At 36.6% G+C, this 19,839-nt stretch overlaps 1 protein-coding gene across 6 annotated transcripts in view; it reads left to right on the plus strand.

The window, feature by feature from the left end:
• The window catches only part of patj (PATJ crumbs cell polarity complex component), a 133,572-nt gene that overhangs the window by 96,254 nt on the left and 17,479 nt on the right, over positions 1-19,839 (plus strand). For all 6 annotated transcript variants that reach the window (XM_017477989.3, XM_017477988.3, XM_017477994.3 and 3 more), the window contains 9 exons: positions 6,715-6,787; positions 7,222-7,305; positions 9,295-9,387; positions 9,545-9,613; positions 11,142-11,268; positions 14,031-14,137; positions 16,536-16,619; positions 17,576-17,769; positions 18,452-18,599. In XM_017477989.3, the coding sequence (XP_017333478.1) occupies positions 6,715-6,787; positions 7,222-7,305; positions 9,295-9,387; positions 9,545-9,613; positions 11,142-11,268; positions 14,031-14,137; positions 16,536-16,619; positions 17,576-17,769; positions 18,452-18,599 (979 nt within the window). The remainder of the gene's footprint in view (positions 1-6,714; positions 6,788-7,221; positions 7,306-9,294; positions 9,388-9,544; positions 9,614-11,141; positions 11,269-14,030; positions 14,138-16,535; positions 16,620-17,575; positions 17,770-18,451; positions 18,600-19,839) is intronic.

Below are 19,839 nucleotides of genomic sequence, written 5' to 3' on the forward strand. Positions count from 1 at the left end.
ATATATATATATATATATATATGTGTGTGTATATATATATATATATATATATATATATATATATATATATATATATATATATATATATATATATATATATATATATACACACACATATATATATATATACATGTATATATATATATATGTATATATATATATATGTGTGTGTATATATATATATATATATACACACACATATATATATATATATATATATATATATATATATATATATATATATATATATATATATGTGTGTGTGTATATATATATATATATATATATATATATATATATATATATATATATATATATATATATATATGTATATATATATGCGTGAGACGTTGATCTGAGCGCTGTTTTTTTTTTTTTTGTTGTTGTTGTTGTTGTTGTTTTTTTTTGACAATTATCTTCTTTAAACATGAACTAGCAGCCGGGTGTCTAGCCATTAAACAAAATGTGGTGTTATGGACTGATTTCCGTGAATTGTTTCAATAGTTCTAGTCAAAAAGAGTTTCTGTAGCATGGCAGCAGGGCTTTCACAAAAGTTTTGGTAGCAGAATGTTGTGAAGGCAGCATAGACCTGTGTGAATGATGTTTTCATGTATCAAAGGTCATTTGTCAGAAGTGATTCGATATCATGGGGGGGAAATGGGCCCTCAAAATGTATTGCCATGGAAACAATAGTGGGCAATAGTCAGGAAGAAAAGGCTTTTGTCTGGAGCAGTAATGGAAAAATGTCACCTTGCTGCAGCCTGTGGTGCCTTTGATGATCAGATCATGTTGCACATCAGCGTCAGGGATAACTCATCGATGAGAACTCGGTTTAACTGAGATTAACTTGTTACACAACATTATGTACAGACTACACTGTATCAAAATGGCATGGTGGTGTAGGGTTGGGTCAATGACTCACAGCTCCAGGGTCCCCAGATTAATCCTGAGCTTAAGTTACTGTCTGTGTGGAGATTCGCATGTTCTATGCTGGGTTCTCAGGTTTCCTCGCTCCTCCCAAAACCATGAAGGCACAAGCCTTTTTTTGACCAAGCATCACACACAGAACTGGAGGATTGCTTAGCACACTCGGAGCCCAACTCTAATGGATGATGAAGCAGATGCGCAGTCTGGCTGGGGGATTGTTTTGACACAGAGTATGGCCAAGTGCACGCTGGAACCCCAGACATGGCAGGGCCATGATAGCACTGAGGCTCGTCTTAGATTCCATGCAGTCATAGCAGGAACAGCTTCAGGTACATGTGGTGACTGGATGGATTGATGACTCTAAATTGCCCCTGGGTGTGTGTGTGTGTGTGTGTGTGTGTGTGTGTGTGTGTGTGTGTGTGTGTGTGTGTGTGGCCCTGTGATGGAATAATGTTCCATCCTGGACGGATGGAACAAAATGAACGATTGCTCAATCTGTATGTACTCTGTAAGATGGATAGTAACTGCTTTTGCTGTTTTTGACCCTGCAGTCTAATTCTCAAAGTGAAGTCCAAGGAACCCCAGGGTTCCCTGTTTATTTATTTTTGTTTGTTTGTTTGTTTGTTTTGCAGTTTTATGGCATTTCGCAGATGTCCTTATTCAACGCAACTTAGATTTTTCTCAGTTATACAACTGAGAATTTGAGGGTTAAGGGCCTTGCTCAAGGGCCCAGCAGTAGCAGCTTGGCAGTGCTGGGATTTGAACTCATGACCTTCTGATCTTAACCACTGAGCTACAGCTGACCCCAATATATAGTTACAGTGCTGATCACAACCCAACCTAAGTTATTATAAAGCTGTTATATTTATGAGCCTGTTTGACTGGTCATTTGAATTAATTAAATTCAAAACTCAATAACTCAAAAAACAGTAGAACTATAAATCATGTTAAATTAGCCCTATTGTGTTCTATTATTGAAAATGAAAAGACAAAGTAGTTCATGGAAATAAATAGTTGATCAAAATAATTAGATTTATAGCCATTACATTAATGGCTTTAAGACACAGACTATTAATATTGAACTAATTTGAATAATGTCGAAATAAATGAATGAAATAAATGTGTACCGAAGGGTTCTGTGGATTTTATTTTCCAGTTCAAGAGATTCCTCATGGCAAAAAGGTTTGTGAACCTCTGCTGTAGTGTAATGGATTTGAAATAAACCAGTGGCTATGAGGATAAAGTGTAGCATGTTTTAACTAGATAGTATTTATGGCTTAACAACATTGAAATCATAAACCTTTTGGAATGAAAGTACATGCAGTTGATATATTTTTATATTTTTATATTATATTTTTATATATTTTTGATATATTTTTGCTATATTTTTACCCACATCTCATTTTTAATGTTGTGTCTACAGTTGGTTCTACATGTAGCATTTACATTTGGATTTTCTAGGTGTTGCCTATTCGTAAATGTTATCACAAGCCTGAAAAAAAAAATCACACTCCGAAATGTCAGAGGCAAACCTCAAGGAGAGTCCAAATCAACAGTTCATTCACAAAAATCAAGAATACGATGGAACATAGCAATGAGCCTGACCTCAGAAGTCCACAGTCAGATATAATCTAAGGAATTACCTTTTGAATAAATTATCAGATTAAAAATGATGAACACACTCCAAGTTGTCAGGTTGGACAGGTTGTCAGTACAGACCACCATAAAGATTTTTTATTTTTTTATTTATTTATTTTTAGAAAAAACAAAACAAAACAAAAAACCCCACCAGTATGACCTCAGAGAGTTTGCTAAAAAAATTTATAAATAAAAAATCCAAACCACTGCCTCAAGGTCAGAAAGAGCTGTTTGCTCTCCTGGAACAAAGTCCTACAGACAGATGAGGCAAAGATTAAATTTCTCAATTTCAAATGTTCGAAGCCGAGAGCACTTTCCTCTCCTGAACTCACCTTGACGGAAAACAGATTAAGAGTAATTGGAAAAGGGTCAGTTAAAGGGCAAACACAACATAAGCAAGCGACAGGAACTAGAGAGAAAAGGACCAACCTTCAGAAAGGGACTGAAAGACAAAGAGGCAAAGAGATCTTTTGTTACACTATGTTCATTTTGGGTATTCTCATTGTGATAAATGAAGCACGTCTGCAAAATGTTTACAATCCATTAAGAAGAAAGCAATGAGTCTTAGAAAGGCCCACACAATGGAGCAGAAGATGGAAGATGATGATGTTGTTATAGTTATACATGCTGAATGATGCATTTGTTTTACGATGTTTTGTTGTGGGAGTGTGGATGGACACGGATTGCATTATAATTCATACCATTTTAAAAAAAATATGCAAATGGGCAAATGAAGTCGCTCTTTATGGAATTTTGCAATACATACAGGATGCATGCAGACATTGCAGTAGGAAGTAAAAACTGAGTTGTAAAGTAGAACAGCTTTATTATGCTTTTATAGCATTTGTAGGAAACATGAATGAAATGTACCAGAAGCTGTTCCTGTTCTGACTGTGTAGGATCTAAGACAAACCCCACTACTTCCCTGGTTAGGGTTCCAGCATGCACTTGGCTGTAATCTCACTGAGCAAGGATGGATGCCAGGCTTCACCTTTGTGTAATACAATTCAACATCCAGTCTGAGCATCTGCTTTATCATCTGTTAGGGCTCTGCTCCCAGTGCTCTAAGCTGTCCACCAGTTCTCTGTGGGTGGCTTGGTGAAAAAGTTGCAGTAGCTGCTTTCCATTTTGTGCCTTCATCCTTCCAGACTGGGACTCAATCATGTGGCGAGAGAAAGACTTTTATAGCAAGTAAGGAATAAAACACTTGGGGGTTTGCTGTTAGGAAGATGGTGCGATGCAGCAAGACATGAATTGGAGATACTGTTACCACCCGAAGTTGATTATTCTCCTATAACTGCGCCTCCTGAAGTGTTTAATTTCTCTTCGACTTATGTAATTTAGAGATTACTGCTTTATTTATTAAAGTTTGACACATCATAGTTTTTTAAAAAAAAATCTTTTTATAGCTATATTAAATGTTGTGGAACATCCATGGGTTCCAAAAGTTGCTTTCTGTTATTTCTTATGTTATAACAGCTATAAATATTTGTTCCCTCACTTTTGCTTAAGGTAATAAGTAGAGATGGCACTGGTGTGATACCCAGGGTTGGTATTGGGCAGATACCAGCAAAAGATTGTGGGTGAGATATTGATGGAATTTGAGCAATCCTGTAACAAATGGAAAAGATTAGAATTGGATTTGAAAGTTTTTTTTGGAACTGAAAATGTTTACATATAAAGAGACTTGAGTGTGTGGGTTTTGTTTGTTAGGATTGACTTTTATTATATTTATACTTTATACTTTATTATATTTATTATAATTGCAGTCGAAGGGTTTACCTGAACGAGTTTAACTTGATTTAAAAAAAAAAAAGCTGCTGTTTATAAAAATAATAATAATAATAATAATATTCGCTGTGTTTTTCATTTTGTATATTTCCTGTCATTTTTAAGCACATAGGTTTAAAAAAATAATAATTTCAAAGTTTGGTAGCTTTTACTGAGGGAAAAAAAAAAAAGGTTGTGTATAAATATCGTCTGATACTCAAGGTTTCGGTATCAGTATTGCTACCAGAAAAGAAAGTTGTATCGTGCCATCTCCAGTAATAAAACAAAAACATTGCGGCTCATCGTGTTACTGAGTTCCTCTGTGCTACTCACACTGCTCCCACTGAATTAAAGGGCCAGTACACCATTGAAAGATTTAAATGAAGATGAGTTGAATAATGGTATATATTGCACAGAAAAATATATTTGAAGAGTAGTATGTTTCATATTCTGTTAATGTTAATATGAGTTGATATCATCAAAAAAAGTTTATACTAGGCATATATGTTACCAGTTTGATGTTCAATTATAAAGTAGAAATGCTTTTGTTTGTGGTGAGTGAATGTGTCTAACAGTATTCTGTTAATATGAATTAATAACATTCAATAAGTTAAGAAATCTTACTTTGATCTTTAAAAGTTTAGTTCATGTGTTAATGTTAATTGAGTAATGTGTTTTCTGTTTGAGACCAGTTACTGTGAAAACTTGAAATAGAGAGAATAAAGTTTTAATTCGCATTTCTTTCAGAATTGTGGAATTAATTATTCATTTAAAAGAAAGCATAAAAGGCAGAACGATCGGTTATCGTATCGGCTGAGAAATTTAGTATCGGTGCATCTCTAATTATAATCCTTAGATTATGCAGCTCATCTGCCATATAAGTCCCTGTGAATTGGCTGTTATTATAGAAACAGTAACAATAGCTGTTACTATATAGAAAGTTGTAATGGCTAAAACAGCTCATGGACATCATATCATTTACTTCACAGCAATACATTTTAAAAATGAAATCCAGCACATCTGCTCTGTCACAGTCTGCTCCCTTGTGCCATGTTTTGGAGCTGCTCAGATATTTGACATGGGCTCAGTGGAGGCTCAATTGTGCTGTTGCACTGCTTTGTGTGCTAGTTCAATTCTGCACACAACCGTAGACCGTTTTTAGCAGCTGCCTTTGTGTTTAGCTAGGCTTCAGAAAGCTTGTTCTATGCATGTGGAGCAGAGAGAGAGAGAAACACTGAGACATGTAAAGCAAACCTGGGGAACTGGGACACTGCAGATGAATGACAGCTGACTGTTTGTGCAATATGTTTTTTGGGGGGGTTATAAGTGAGAGGGTGACATTTGTGCTTTCACTTGCTGAGAGCAGGACAGATGAGAGTTTGTTTTCCCCAAGCATTTGTTGGATCATTCATAAGGACATTTTGCAGCTGTTGAAAACTTGCCTTTGATTTCAATGAGAAAAAAATGTGTTGATCCAGACACCAAAACATGGCAGTATATTAAATTTACCCTCTGTTGTCCAACATAGATGAACGTTTGATGAACATGTTGAATGTAACCTTGCTTCTTCCAGTTTGGTATGGTGTGTGGTGGAGAATTGGTGTTTTGAACCTTCTTTGACTCCCTTTCAGTCTCAGTTTGGAGACTGAATACTTTTCCCTTCACAAAACATGTTCAACAAACACATCTCTGTCTTTTCTGACTGATTTCAAAATGCACTTGTGATCTTAAGAATGTCACTATGAACTTCTGAGGTACCTTGCATTTTGAGGACAGTCCTATGTTTCCTGAATTTAAAAGAAAATCTGAAGATGAATAATGGATATTCTGAAGGGTATATACAAAGATTCTGCAAGCCTTGCTAAGACACCTAAGCTCTTACATCTATGCCAGCAAATTATATAAGGCAAAGATTCGAAAAGATTTCAAAAGTAATTAAACATGTCTGGACATTAATATATACTCATCGTCCACTTTATTAGGTACACCTGCGCGTTCATGCACTTATCTAATCAACCAATCATGTGGCAGCAGCACAATGTATAACATCATGCAGATACGGGTCAAGCGCTTCAGATAATGTTCACATTATACATGAGAATCAAGAAAAAGTGTGATCTATGTGACTTTGATCATAGCATGGTTGTTGGTGCCATTTTGATGGTTTGAGTATTTCATAAACTGGAATGGTGCGAAAAACAAAAAACATCCCGTGAGTGAGAGTCTGCAGGATGAAACACCGTGTTGATGACGGAGCTCAAAGGAGAATGACCAGACTTGCCATTCTCTGAACCTGATGGTTATTCAGTACTGTGTAGTAGTATATATGAATGCCTACTGTCATCACAATTAATGGATATGTTTTTATCTCTTACATAGGAATGAAGACGCTATCAATCAAATGGCAGTTCCACCTTTCCCCTACCAGCCTTCCTTTCTCTCCTCAAATGAGGTGCAGTATCATTTTTTCTCTCAACGTCTCTCTGGATATGTTGTACTATTAGATTTTTGGAATAGATAATCCCTGTAGGAAGGGTTTCAACTGCATCAAAATGTAATATATTCTTTTAAAAAACACACACGCGCACCCCACCCCTCCCCATGCTCTCGGCTAGAACATTTCACCAGTTTGAAATCCACCAGGCTGCATTTATAATAATACCCATGTAGCAGTTTTAAAGGAAACATCACTGGAACTCTTAATGCGTTATTGTTACAGCAGTGACAGCCACTGAATGGATAGTGACAAATGTTCTCTGCTATCATGTAGTCAGACATGGAGCCCTTGCCTGCTACTGGAACTGGAACCTAGAGGTTGTAGCAAGTTGTGATTTGTTCTTTCACTTTTATGAAGCACCATATCTGAAGTGAGATCATGGATTTCAGATTCATCCGAGCCTTCCAGAAGCTGCAGTACCTGCAGAGAAGCCTCAGCCCCTGGAGTGTCTCCCAGAGCCCCTGCTGAGCAAGGTTTGACATGTTCATGCTTTGCAATGATCTTCTTTCTGCTGCAGTAGCTAACATTGTAGAAAATACACAGAAAGGTACAACAGTGCACATCGGGGTCCAGTTATATGCCTTAAAGCCATGGTTCTTAAGGTTCTCCATAGTTTTCAAATTTTATTACAGTGGCAGAAACAACAATCCACCATCATCTCGGTCATTATGACTATAAAGTCAACTCAAATCTAATTTTTGTCTAATAAAAACTGCATGATACCACTTTCAGATATCGATACTGATTATGAAACCTTGAGTATAAGCAAATATTGAAACCCATATTTTTATTTTAAAAATCCTCCGTTTTAATTTTCTTTTTTAACTGAAGCACTTTAAATAAATAAATAAATAAATAAATAAATAAATAATACAAAGATAAAAACATGCCTTACACACGCCTTTTTTCCACTTCAATATCCAATACACCAGATTTTGCTGGTATCAGTGTGATATAGATCCTGAGTATCACATTGGTGCTATCTCTATTATCTAATAATGATAAAATTGTATTCTATTAGTGGAAAGTTCAGATACTAAAAAAACTCTATTAACTTGTATTGTACACATTTAAATAATGTACCTAATTTTTTAAAAATAGTTTGTAAAATAAATCTGTTCTGAAGTCATCTGTGTCAGTGTTTGTTTTTTTCACAGTTAAAGGGATGATTATAAAATATTTGAAAACCCCTGCCTTAAAAGTATACTTCTGTTTTTAACCTAATTTCTATCTCTCTCATCAGTACCACAGACAAAAAATTTCCCCAGACTGAGAACAGCTGAAAAACTAAATAATGGAAGCCTTAAAAACTGTTTTTAAATTCTGACAACAGTTCTTGAGACTGTGACTATTCTATGTGACTACATAATACACATTCAAACTACACCAGTTATACTCTAATGAAGGTCTTTGGTAAAATATTCTCTCTCTGGAGCAATACAAATATTGCGTGGCATCCACTACATTAGTAACACACAAACTCGCATTCCTCCATCTGGAAAAGTAGTCACATCTACAAAAGGGCTGATAATATAGCACTTAAACCACAACCTTCAACTGAAGAATTAATTAGTGTTTAACAAAAGTTTTTTTGAAATAATGATCCATTGTAATTGCACGTTCTGGGTTGTGATTGATAAAGATTGAGTTGAAAAAACGACTCTATATATAGTATTGCTTGAAGTGTTAGCTAAAATAGTGCCAATAAAGATTCTCCACACAGAACCAGATTAATATTGGATTTTAGAACAGGAATATTTTTAAAGTATTCTTTTTTTTTTGTTTCTTTCTGTGAAAGTTCTGTGGAAGTTCCTATAAGTTATGATTTGTTCTTTAAATTTTAAGATGTACCGTGACTGAGTCCGATTGTGGATTTCAGACTCAGTGTTGTTTTGAGTGAGTGTTAAAGTTGTACTAAATCCTCCAGGTATGAAAGACGAACCCCACCTACCCAGTAACCATTGTAATCTGGAATGTAATCTTTGTTGAGACTGTAGAGGATGAATTGTGTTATAACAGATCTCCATCATTACTCTAAAGTGTGAGCTAACAGTAGTGTAACATTATTGCATTTATAACAATATAATGATGTTCACATGCTTCTTTCCATACGAGCCATTATTAGTAAGCAATAGTTTTGTTGGATTTTTATTACTAAAATCTAGTACTCATTATTTGATTGTTTTAAACATTATAAATCATTTTTTTCATTATTTTACTTTTCATTGCTGTGAGTAAACGCCGTTCTTTAACCCAGACCTGAGTCTGTGTGTGTTAACAGTCTGAGTTCTATTTTCACACAGCTCTTCTTCCCCATTTCTCAAACCAGATGAATATTTGTCATTCCCTTCCATTTATTCAGTGGTGTTAAATGCCTCTTTGTCCTATATGGAGCTCGGGGGCAGAGGCCTGGCCTAGTTGTGACTATAAGAGAAGTCATTGCTGTTTTATTTTGACCTCAGATCCCGGAGGAGTCGAGTGAGGCCATTCCAGAGAGCTCAGTGTCTGCAGAGGCAGTAGTCAAGAGCCTCCAGGATGGTGAGGCTGCCTCTAAGGTGAGTGATATTTTCTATAATTAACATCTTCACCTTGACAAACAATGAAAATACTGTGCTGTACTTTTTGCTTTGTGTTTTTTTGTTTTTGTTTTGTTTTTTGCTTTGTGAATTTGAGGAGCTCTTCTTTTTTTACAATTCTGTTTTTTTTTTTTAGAAGCTAAAGTCTTCAGAACGAACGTTAGAGACTGTGAGTGAGGATGTTTCCAGACCACCATTGGAAAAGGTGTGTGTTTTTAAATGTTTAAGTTTCCCTGCTACACTTTTAATATCGCAAAATAACTCAAAATGCACAATTCCTAAACATTTGCTAAATGAATTGCTTGATCCTGGCAAAATGCACATCAAAAACAATATGCAATTTGTAATTGTAAATTGTGTCAATTCTAATTCAATTACAATCTAGTTTCAATTACAGAACAATAAGCAAATTGTCTGTGCTGAAAATGTATATTTACTGAAGTCAGTTTTCTGTCACTTTCTGTCAAATTCTCTAATCTAATGGGTCAGAAGGTGTTGATTTAATTTTCTATAATGACATGCTCTGATGGTATTTTGACTCTGACAGTATGTAAATTGCTGTGGTATAAGAGGAATGACACACTGTTACAGAAAAACCAACTTCAGGGTCGTTTTACACACACTTTTTCAGCCTAATGATGTCTTGTTCTCTGGTAGTGACAACTCATTGGACTTCATATTGAGAGTTAACAGCAACAGATCCCAAATGCAAATGCCAGATTTGAAATCAGCTCTAGACCATATATTTGCTTTCTTGAAAGTGAAATAATGAGGGAATAACCCACACCAGGCCATGGAACAGCTGAGCAGCCAGTTGTCTCATTAATTTTGGTCCCTTTTGGTGCTGAGTACTATTTTAAAAAATAAATAAATAAATAAATAAATAAATAAATAAAAGTGCTATAATTCCTACACCACTCCCCCTATTTGGATGCAAATGATTAAAGCTAAGAGTTTGCACTTCTTAAAATCCTTTATGCTATGGTAGACAGCTAAAATAACAACAACTTTGTCGATGTCCAAATATTTATGGACATGACTGAAGCTATTTGAGGTTTAATTTTAATGTATTGGAAGGTATTGGAGGTGCAAAAAATAGTCCTGATTGAAGGCGTATCAAAAGACGGTAAAATTGAACATGACTCTTAGGTTGCCTAAATATTAAATCTACCTAAATATCAGTGTCAAGTAAACATTACTGTGGAAAAATAAAAACATCACTGAAAAACTACTTGTTTATTGTGATATTGTTTTCTCGTTATTATTTTTATGTCCTGTGGTTTGTGTAGCACTACTGACGCTTCCTCAGTCTGTGGCAGTATAATATGATAGGCAGATTAATATTACAATGTGTTCCAACACTAAATCTTTTATGTTATTACAGTGAAAATGCATTTTTAAAGGGCTGTGTGTGTGAGGGAGAGCGAGAAAGAGAATTGAAAGCAAGATCGAATAAGAAGAGAGTGAATGCCTGTGGTGTTCAAAGTAAGGAAGTGATGAGCATTTAAATGGGATACTGGGGTAGTGTGTTCAGATGGGATATTGGGGTCGGGTAATTTTAGCAGTGTGAAGCGGACATAGAAAAGGAGAAATATAAAGCAGGATTGCTTTGGGGTGATGAAAGTGAGAATGTGATGAATGTTTAGATGGAATATTGGAATAGTTTTTGGGATATTGGTGATGGAAAAGCATTGTGTGTGTGTGCGCGTGCGTCTATTTGTCCGTGTCTATAGACTGCTAGCCTTGCGAAAAGCCTGAGAAACTCCAGCAAGCTTCCATCAACTTCTGTGGATGTGGCAGCACTCTTGCCTCCAGTGCCTCCTTCATGCACCAGCCCTGACTTTGAGTGCTGCAGCAAAGGTACAAGTTCAGACAGAATTAAAATGTACACACTTCTCCAGAAATTCAAAGATATGTTTGCTTTACTTCTTTAACACTACAATGCTTTAAAAAAAAATAGAAATAGCTACCAGTTTAGCATTGTTCAAACTACCTCACATGCTGGCTTACAAAAACTGTTGGGCAAAATAAACCAAATTGGAAATATATTATTACTGTTATTATTTGAATCACTTTTAACATAAGTGTCATTCAAACTTTGGCCTACACCTCCAGTCTGATGCGTTTGTGCATTGATGCATTCTAAAGAAGAATGTGATTTGCCTTTAAGATTGCTGCTATTAGGTCACAAAACTAATGTTTAGTAAAAGGTCAGAAACCACGTAAGCAAGTCTGTTTCAGATTATTTGATGAGCGTATACAATGTTTTAGACACACTGGGCCCCACTTACGAAGCTGAATACAATTTTATTTATTCATAAATTTGCAAATTTAACCAAGAAATTTGGTGTTCCTTAATTTCGGAAAAACATTTTGTATCCTACGCACGTTTCTGAGTGTGTGTAAATGTACACATAACCAGACTATTTAGTGTAAACCTCAATTGATCCACTTCAAATCGTATAAAGTTCACTGTCAAGTTTAAATGGCTCGTGCATTTTTAGTTTTGCTTGTATTTCCTCATTCGTACGTCGCTTTGGATAAAAGCGCCTGCTAAACAAATAAATGTAAATGTAGTTACTCGCACAAATTTGAAATCCCATAATAAGCAATAAAATGTGAAAAACAAAGAAAGCAAGTCAATATAAATCTTTCAATTAAGACAAATAAGACCAGCGATTAGATTTAGGAATGCATCTGTATAAAATAGGACGTGCTCAGGTGGTGTGTATTTCGGTTGCATTTGCCACAGGATCTTCTTTTAATGCTGTGCAACATTTTATTAGAGCCAGCACTAAATGACCCATCTGGTATGTCTCAATCTGTAATGTGGCACATATTCCCTAGTGTGCTGTGGATCATTCTCTTCCTGCACATACATGCCCTTCTGCTTTTCCTCACACGGCATCGGGGAGGGCCAAGAGTCCATGTGACAGTTCACTTTAAATAATAATTTTTCTTTTCTTTTCTTTTCTTTTTTTTTTTTTTTTTAAGTTAAACATAGCAGTTTCTCTGTGTGATGTGCTTGGTGTCCATAATCACCCATATATATATATATATATATATATATATATATATATATAATATATATAGTCATGTTGCAGCAAGCCAGTAACTACATTTCCCATCCTGCACAGCGGCCTACAAACATGGCCACCATGGACTGCAATTCACAGAGCACTCACATTCACTCTAATCACACACACCCGCATCCTATTCACAGCACTCACAACCAATATAAGAGACCCTTTGAACACTATGACTTCATGAAGTATTACGCTCAGTTGCCTAGTCTCTGTCATATTTCTAAGCCTTATCTCGTGTTTGCTTTTCTGGTTATCGACTTTGCTTACCCTGTTGACCTCGATTCTCTGCTCTGCCTTGTTTAGCCTGTAGGCCTGATCGTTTGACCCTACCCTGCCTTGGACTTCGTTTTCTCCCAGATCCTTTGCACTCCTTATTGTTTGATTAAACTGCTATACCTGCACTTGCTTCGGTCCTGTGCCTACATTTACGTGATTTTTTACATACATACATACATATATATATATATATATATGAGAGATATAAAATGTGTATGTAATAAATATAGATATAGCTATATATACGTATATATTTATTACTTACATACATACACACACATTTATATATATGTGTGTGTGTGTGTGTGTGTGTGTGTATATGAATATTTCTTCATTTTCATGTCAAACCATTTTCTTTTAATTCACCTTTTTCGATAATTTGGCTCCGGATCTTTGCTTTTCGGGTGCTACTTCTCCAAGAAAATCTATTTTTGCCTTTTATTTGTCATTTCAACTGTGTTTATGAATGATTGGCATTCATCAGTATGTACACACGAGTATAAAGAAAATTTGCTGCCAGAAATTTTAGTTCGGTTTGGGTTGCACAAACATTACTAAATTAGTAATTAATAAAGATTAATAAATGCAGCCCGATGCTATTTTTGCACAGTACTTGGATGTTTCGCTTACTTTTCCACTATTTACTTTAGCTAACAATCATGCATCTTAACATAACTAACAAGCATCTTAACATGTTTTTACACACACGCGCACACACACGTGCAGATCAGATCAGAAGTACAGCTATTAAGAAAAAACTGTTCCTGTACTGCTTGGTGTGTGTGTGTGTGTGTTTCAACAGCTGATGTAGAACTAGACACTAGACTCTGAGTATTATTACTTTGACTAAAATGCATATTAAGTCCTAAATCTAAGTTTAGATTTAGGTTTTAAGCCACATCATGCTGAGACTGTCTAAATGTTTAATTGAATCATTAATTTTAGTCCCTAATAAATAAACAGAACCCCTGTGTCTCTTCTGTAATGTAAATCTTCATCATTATGTATTGATCTTAGCAGCAGGAATTATCTCTAATGTTTATGTTTCAGTCTCTACAATGCTGAAATGGGGAAAATACATATTTGTTATAGATTTCTTAAACCTTTTACTCACTGGCTGTTGTAGTATCTCAGAAGATAAGATTACTTTCTCTTCTGTGTCAACTAGCACAAATAGCCATTTCCACACTTGGATTATCTCCCTTGCTCACTTTTTTTCTTGTCTTCATTGTTCTACCTCTCTTTCTCCCTTGTTTGCAGACCCTGCTACGTGTCCCATAGTGCCAGGACAGGAGACTGTGATAGAGATCTCTAAGGGCCGCTCTGGACTCGGTCTCAGTATCGTCGGAGGCAAAGACACACAGCTGGTATGGGACACACCTGCATTGTTCTTGCTCATTAAACAAGTATATGGACCACTTTCACAGTTTAGACCAGCAGTATTCATAGAAGTTCTGTATTTTTGCAGTATTTTGCTTTTAACCTAGTCCTGTATGATCCAGCTAATCAAGGTCTTTATTTTGGCATCCAAAAATTTTAAGAATGGCATAAATAAATAAAATACATTTGATATCTATTGCTGGCTTGTTTTAGATGTAAATGAAGAACAGTTTTTTCAGTTCTGACCAGTTGGCTTAGTAGAGCGGGTAGTCCACTAATCGTAGGGTTGGCGGTTCGATTCCCAGCCCACGTGACTCCACATGCCGAAGTGTCCTTGGGCAAGACACTGAACCCCAAGTTGCTCCCGATGGCAAGTTAGTGCCTTGCATGGCAGCTCTGCTACCGTTGGTGTGTGAGTGTGTGTGTGAATGAGACACAGTGTAAAGCGCTTTGGAACTGCTAAGGTTAAAAAAGTGCTATATAAGTGCAGATCATTTACCATTACCATTTACCAGGTGAGGACTGTTTGTGTTCTTCCCTGGCATTTTTTTCTGATCAGTCAATATGAGAACTAAAATCAGAACATTTTGCTTTGGAATATCCAGAATGAAACATTTTTGGACTTAAGATGCAGGAGTGTACAGGAAACAAAAACATTAGAGATATGACCCTGAAGCACAGTGTATATGACTGCAGTGCATTCAGCACTACTAAGATTAATTTTGAAACAAGTGAATGAAATCTTTTACAGTTGCATTTGGAAATGTTTCTTTTCAAGCAAACACCAATTTGCATTATTTAGCCAAGGTGTAGTCTGAAGCAACGTTTAACAGTAATATCCTACACTGCTTTATTTCAGCAAGGATGTTTTTAGCATTGGGTGCAGCAGGTAGTGAGTGTTGCCACCTCACAACTCCAGGGTCCCCACTTCAATCCTGAGCTCACATTATTGTCTGTGTGACGTTTCACATGTTCTCCCCATATCAGTGTGGGTTTCCTCTGGGTTATGTGGTTTCCTCCCACCTCCCAAAAACATGCCGTAGGTTAGATTAGTGACAAGATTGCTGGTGGTTACTGAAGAGGAATTAACTGAATAACTATAGTGCAGTTATCAGTCGAGCCTTTGTTTTCTGCCTCAGGATGAGCTATCTATGAATTCTGAGAGAAGGCTATATGTTTACACCACAGTATGTTTGTCACTGAGCTGCAATCAGTATTCCACTCATTCCCGCTTAGTATGACAGCTGGCCTCACAGAATACCTGCTCTGATCTGACAGAAAATAGCCCCCAGGTATTCAGGTCATCTCATCTGAAAAAGGTGAGAACTGTTTCTGTTTCTCTCTAAGGTTTTGACATTTCTCTGGGAAGAGGACGATTTCTATCTGTAGTCTTTGTCTTAATTTATGTCTTTCATATATTGATGCGTTTATCCAAACCATGATCTCAAAATGTTATTGTTTGAATGGTTAGGGTTTTTTTGGACAGAAGGTTCCGATTATATAGATGCATAACATATACAGAATGCAGAAAGTTTAAAAAAAAAAAAAAAAAAAGAGGAAATGTTTTGGAATGTTGTTTTGTGTTCTGGCAAAACAACAACAAACTGTGTCAAATTAGAGATGGCACTGATTCAATAACCAGTACCGGTGTAGGGCTGATACCAGCAAAAAATAAAAATAAAATGCTGCATCAGATATCAGAGAAGAAATATCACATTGGATATGGAAGCAAAATGTATTTTTGGAACTGGAAATGTTTACATATTAAAAAAAAAAAATTCTTGTGTTAGGATTGATTTTATTATATTTATAACATTTACAATGTAAGTGATTTTTGTGTGAAGTAGTTTAACTGTGAAAAGAACATTTTACAGCTATGTAGTTGTTGAAGAAAACAATATCGGATGGGTATCGATATCTGCTGGTACTCAAGGTTTCAGTATCTGTGGTATCAGAGAACGTGGTGTCCAATTCAATTCAATTGATATTTCTGTAAAGCTGCTTTGAGACAATGTCTATTGTAAAAAGCGCTATACAAATAAAATTGAATTGAATTGAATTTATATTTTGACAGGTGTGGGTGCTGTTAAATAAATCACTGAATGAGAATGTAATGCTGAAATTCGTCATGGGAAATTGGAGTCAGTTGTTGTAGTTTCTCTGCCATTTAAAAATGTGTTTATAAGGTTTAAAATGAAAAGTTAAGGGGTATTGGGTAATGACAGGTTAAGACATAAAATCCAACCACAGAGTTGAACATTTGAGGGTTATGAGCCTTGCTCTCTCTCACTCTTTCTCCCTCTCTCTCATGCTCCCTCTCTCTCTCTCTCTCTCTCTCTCTCTCTCTCTCTCTCTCTCTCTCTCTCTCTCTCTCTCTATTTACAGGATGCTATAGTGATCCATGAGGTATATGAGGAGGGAGCAGCAGCACGGGACGGCCGACTGTGGGCTGGAGACCAGATACTGGAGGTGAGAGTGCCAAAAAAAAAAAAAAAAAACTAAAAAGAGAGATGGTAAGACAGAAAGGCAGAGCCGCATCTCAAATATATTTCACTGTAAGAACACTGCTCCTAAAATAGTAGTGTTCTCACACCTGTATTTTTTCGTCTGAACCAAATTCTGTTATTGTGCCAGCTGAGGAACTACTCTGTGATCCACCTGACCAAGTGGTCTAAAGTTTGCATCGAGTGAGAACATACAAACTATACAGTAATTAAATAAACATTCCTGAGAAGAGTAAAGGAAAAGAAGAGTCACTGAACAGGATTGTGTCTAGGTAAAAGCGAACCTGCAATCATGATCCTCCCAAAACCAACCCTTACCGAGTCCATTTGGTCTGCAGCAGCCTGAGGAAGTGCTTCCATCTGCAGGATAAAATTAGTACTGCAGGCTGGTTTTAACGCCCAGGAAGTCTGATCTATTAAAGAAAAATGTTTCTGCAAATTGTTGTATAGCTCTGACCTGTCATTAGCTATGATAGCAAATATCACACTTATTTAACATTTTACCTTGTTAGTATAAACAAAAATGAACTGTTTTGATGATTTCTATTGTGTCATCTTTTAATTCAGTTTATACTCTGTAATATGTAAAAGAGGCCAGCAGGGGGTGCTCACCATGTGGTCTGTGTGGGGCCTAATGCATAGTATAGTGACAGGGACTATACTGTATAAACAGCACCGTCCATAAACCGAGGTCCTGACTCTCTGTGGTCATTAAATATCCAAGGACACTTATCATAAAAGAGATCCAGGTGCATGCTACACACTAGTGGTGGTTGAGGAGATCCCCCCGATACTATGTAAAGAACTGTGAGTGTCTAGAAAAGCACTATATAAATGTAACTGTAACTAACTGTAACTAAAGACTGAATATTTTGTATTGTCTGAAGGTCTCTTGGTAATGCTCCGTGTCGTATCATGTAGGTGAACGGCGTGGACCTGCGCAGTGTAGCTCACGAGGACGCCATCACAGCTCTGAGACAGACTCCTGCTAAAGTGCGTCTGACGGTTCTGCGGGATGAAGCACAATACCGTGATGAGGAGAACCTGGACGTGTTCTCTGTGGAACTGCAGAAGAAGAGCGGCCGTGGTCTTGGCCTCAGCATTGTGGGCAAGAGGTAGGTGGCCACAGTTTCAGAGGTTAGCTCCACTCCATGCTTTGGGATTAGTCTATATGATAGAGTTCAGTTTTTGTAAATCACATTTGAGAAATGCTGATGTCATCTCAGAAAGGTCTACGTCCTAGTCCTGAAAACCCCATTAACGCATTTTGGTATTCCTCAGTTATAAACCCACAGTATGAAACACAGTGATGAGTCAGTGATATCAGAGCAGCAATAACACAAGTGCATAGTATATAGAGCTGGAAGGTATGACAGTGTAATAATATTGTGATAAATTATGTCAGAATACCCCCCCCCCCCCCCCCCCCAGATACTGTGTTTATTACAATATATATATTTTTTTTTATCATTTTGGCTTCATAACAATTCCAAACTCTGAATAGAAACAGCTTATTTGATTTTAAAATTGTGTACTGAATCTTTAAAAATGTAAAATTATAATATTTAATTACATATTTTTCCATCCTTTCTATTTCTCTTTTTTATTTATTTATTTATTTATTTTTTACTTTAAGAAAGCAACTTTGTTTTGTGGGAAGCTGGTTAGGATCATCAAATTCTCTTCAAACATTGTGCTGTGAAATATTTGTCATATTGCCCATTCCTACTGTCATGAAGGAACGGCATCGTTACATTATTTCACCTACTCTCTCCATCTCCTCTCTCATTTCTGCAGGAATGGCACAGGTGTCTTCATCTCTGATGTGGTTAAAGGTGGTGCAGCTGATGTGGATGGCAGGCTCATGCAGGGAGACCAGATCCTGTCTGTGGATGGAGAGGACATGAGACGAGCTTCTCAGGAGACAGTTGCTGCTGTCCTTAAGGTAAGCACAGCCTAAAGTCTTAAGCCCTGCTTACAACACCGCCAGTGATAACAGACCGCAGCCCAGACCGGATTAGAGGAGATTTAGTCAAAGCTGGCTACAAGGCAGTTGCTTAAACAGCCACAAGGTGTCGACATCGATGTGTGTTTAGTGAGCATTGTCCCATTATTGGTGTCACTGATGTGGAATTCATGTGAAGCCTGCGGATATCAAATCAGGAAATACTGAATGTTCATTATAGAGTATTATTCATTTAATATTATATTTGATGTCATTTATTAAAAATGTTAGTAAATGTTCCTGTATTGATATTTTATTAATGTACTTCTAACATGATTTGCTCTGTTGATGATGAAGCAGACGTGTGTTCTTGCTAGAGGTGGTGTTTCCCCGTATTTCGAATTCCATACTTGTTACTTGACTTTGGCTCTACTGGAAGTCAGCTCACTCATAATTAGAGTTCCACTCGGCAGCCCCACACTATGTGTAAATGTGCAGTCAATACAAGCTGGAGATACATCTGGGATAGAGTGGGAGGTATTAGATGAAATATGCTGTCTGTGTGTGTGTGTGTGTGAGAAATAGAGAGGAAGACTGAAAGAGTGACAGACTTGCACTGCTGTAGCACTTCCATTACTGCACACCCAGCAAAGTCCTGACCATTGATCTACTTCACAGTTTTCATAACTTGTGAGATGGATTAGCTTTTTTTTTTTTTAAATAAAGATTGCATGCTGTGATGTATAAACAGGTTACAGAAGTGTTTCGTAATACTGTAAGGCTTTGGCCTTAACCTGAATGTGACTGAGTACAGCATTGCAGCATTGTTCACATACTTATGAGCATATCTTTTGCACATCCTCCAGATGTGCAGTCTTCTCCACTGGAGGGCAGTACAGAGCTAGAACACATTTCCGAATGGCACCTTTCCATGTCCATTTGCAAACTGTTAGTGAGAGGAGTGACATACAGGTACAGTTAGGTTAGCTTCAAAACCTGACACCATATAATATGTAAGGAATTAATCATGGCAGGGTGTGCTTTTAAAAGGAACAGAGCTGTTAGTGTAGAAACTGTAAGCTGTCATTTGAATCACAGCCGGCACTACTGTCAGAACTGCTGACAATAAATAGAAAATTAATCAACACCTTCTATTCAGATTTGAGAATTCAATCTAGCTGTGGTAAAAGACCTTAAAAAGAAGCGTAGCTGATATGCTGTGAACTAGAAGAACGTGTTG

Source organism: Ictalurus punctatus, chromosome 10, assembly GCF_001660625.3.
Source record: "Ictalurus punctatus breed USDA103 chromosome 10, Coco_2.0, whole genome shotgun sequence".
Taxonomy (NCBI): domain Eukaryota; kingdom Metazoa; phylum Chordata; class Actinopteri; order Siluriformes; family Ictaluridae; genus Ictalurus; species Ictalurus punctatus.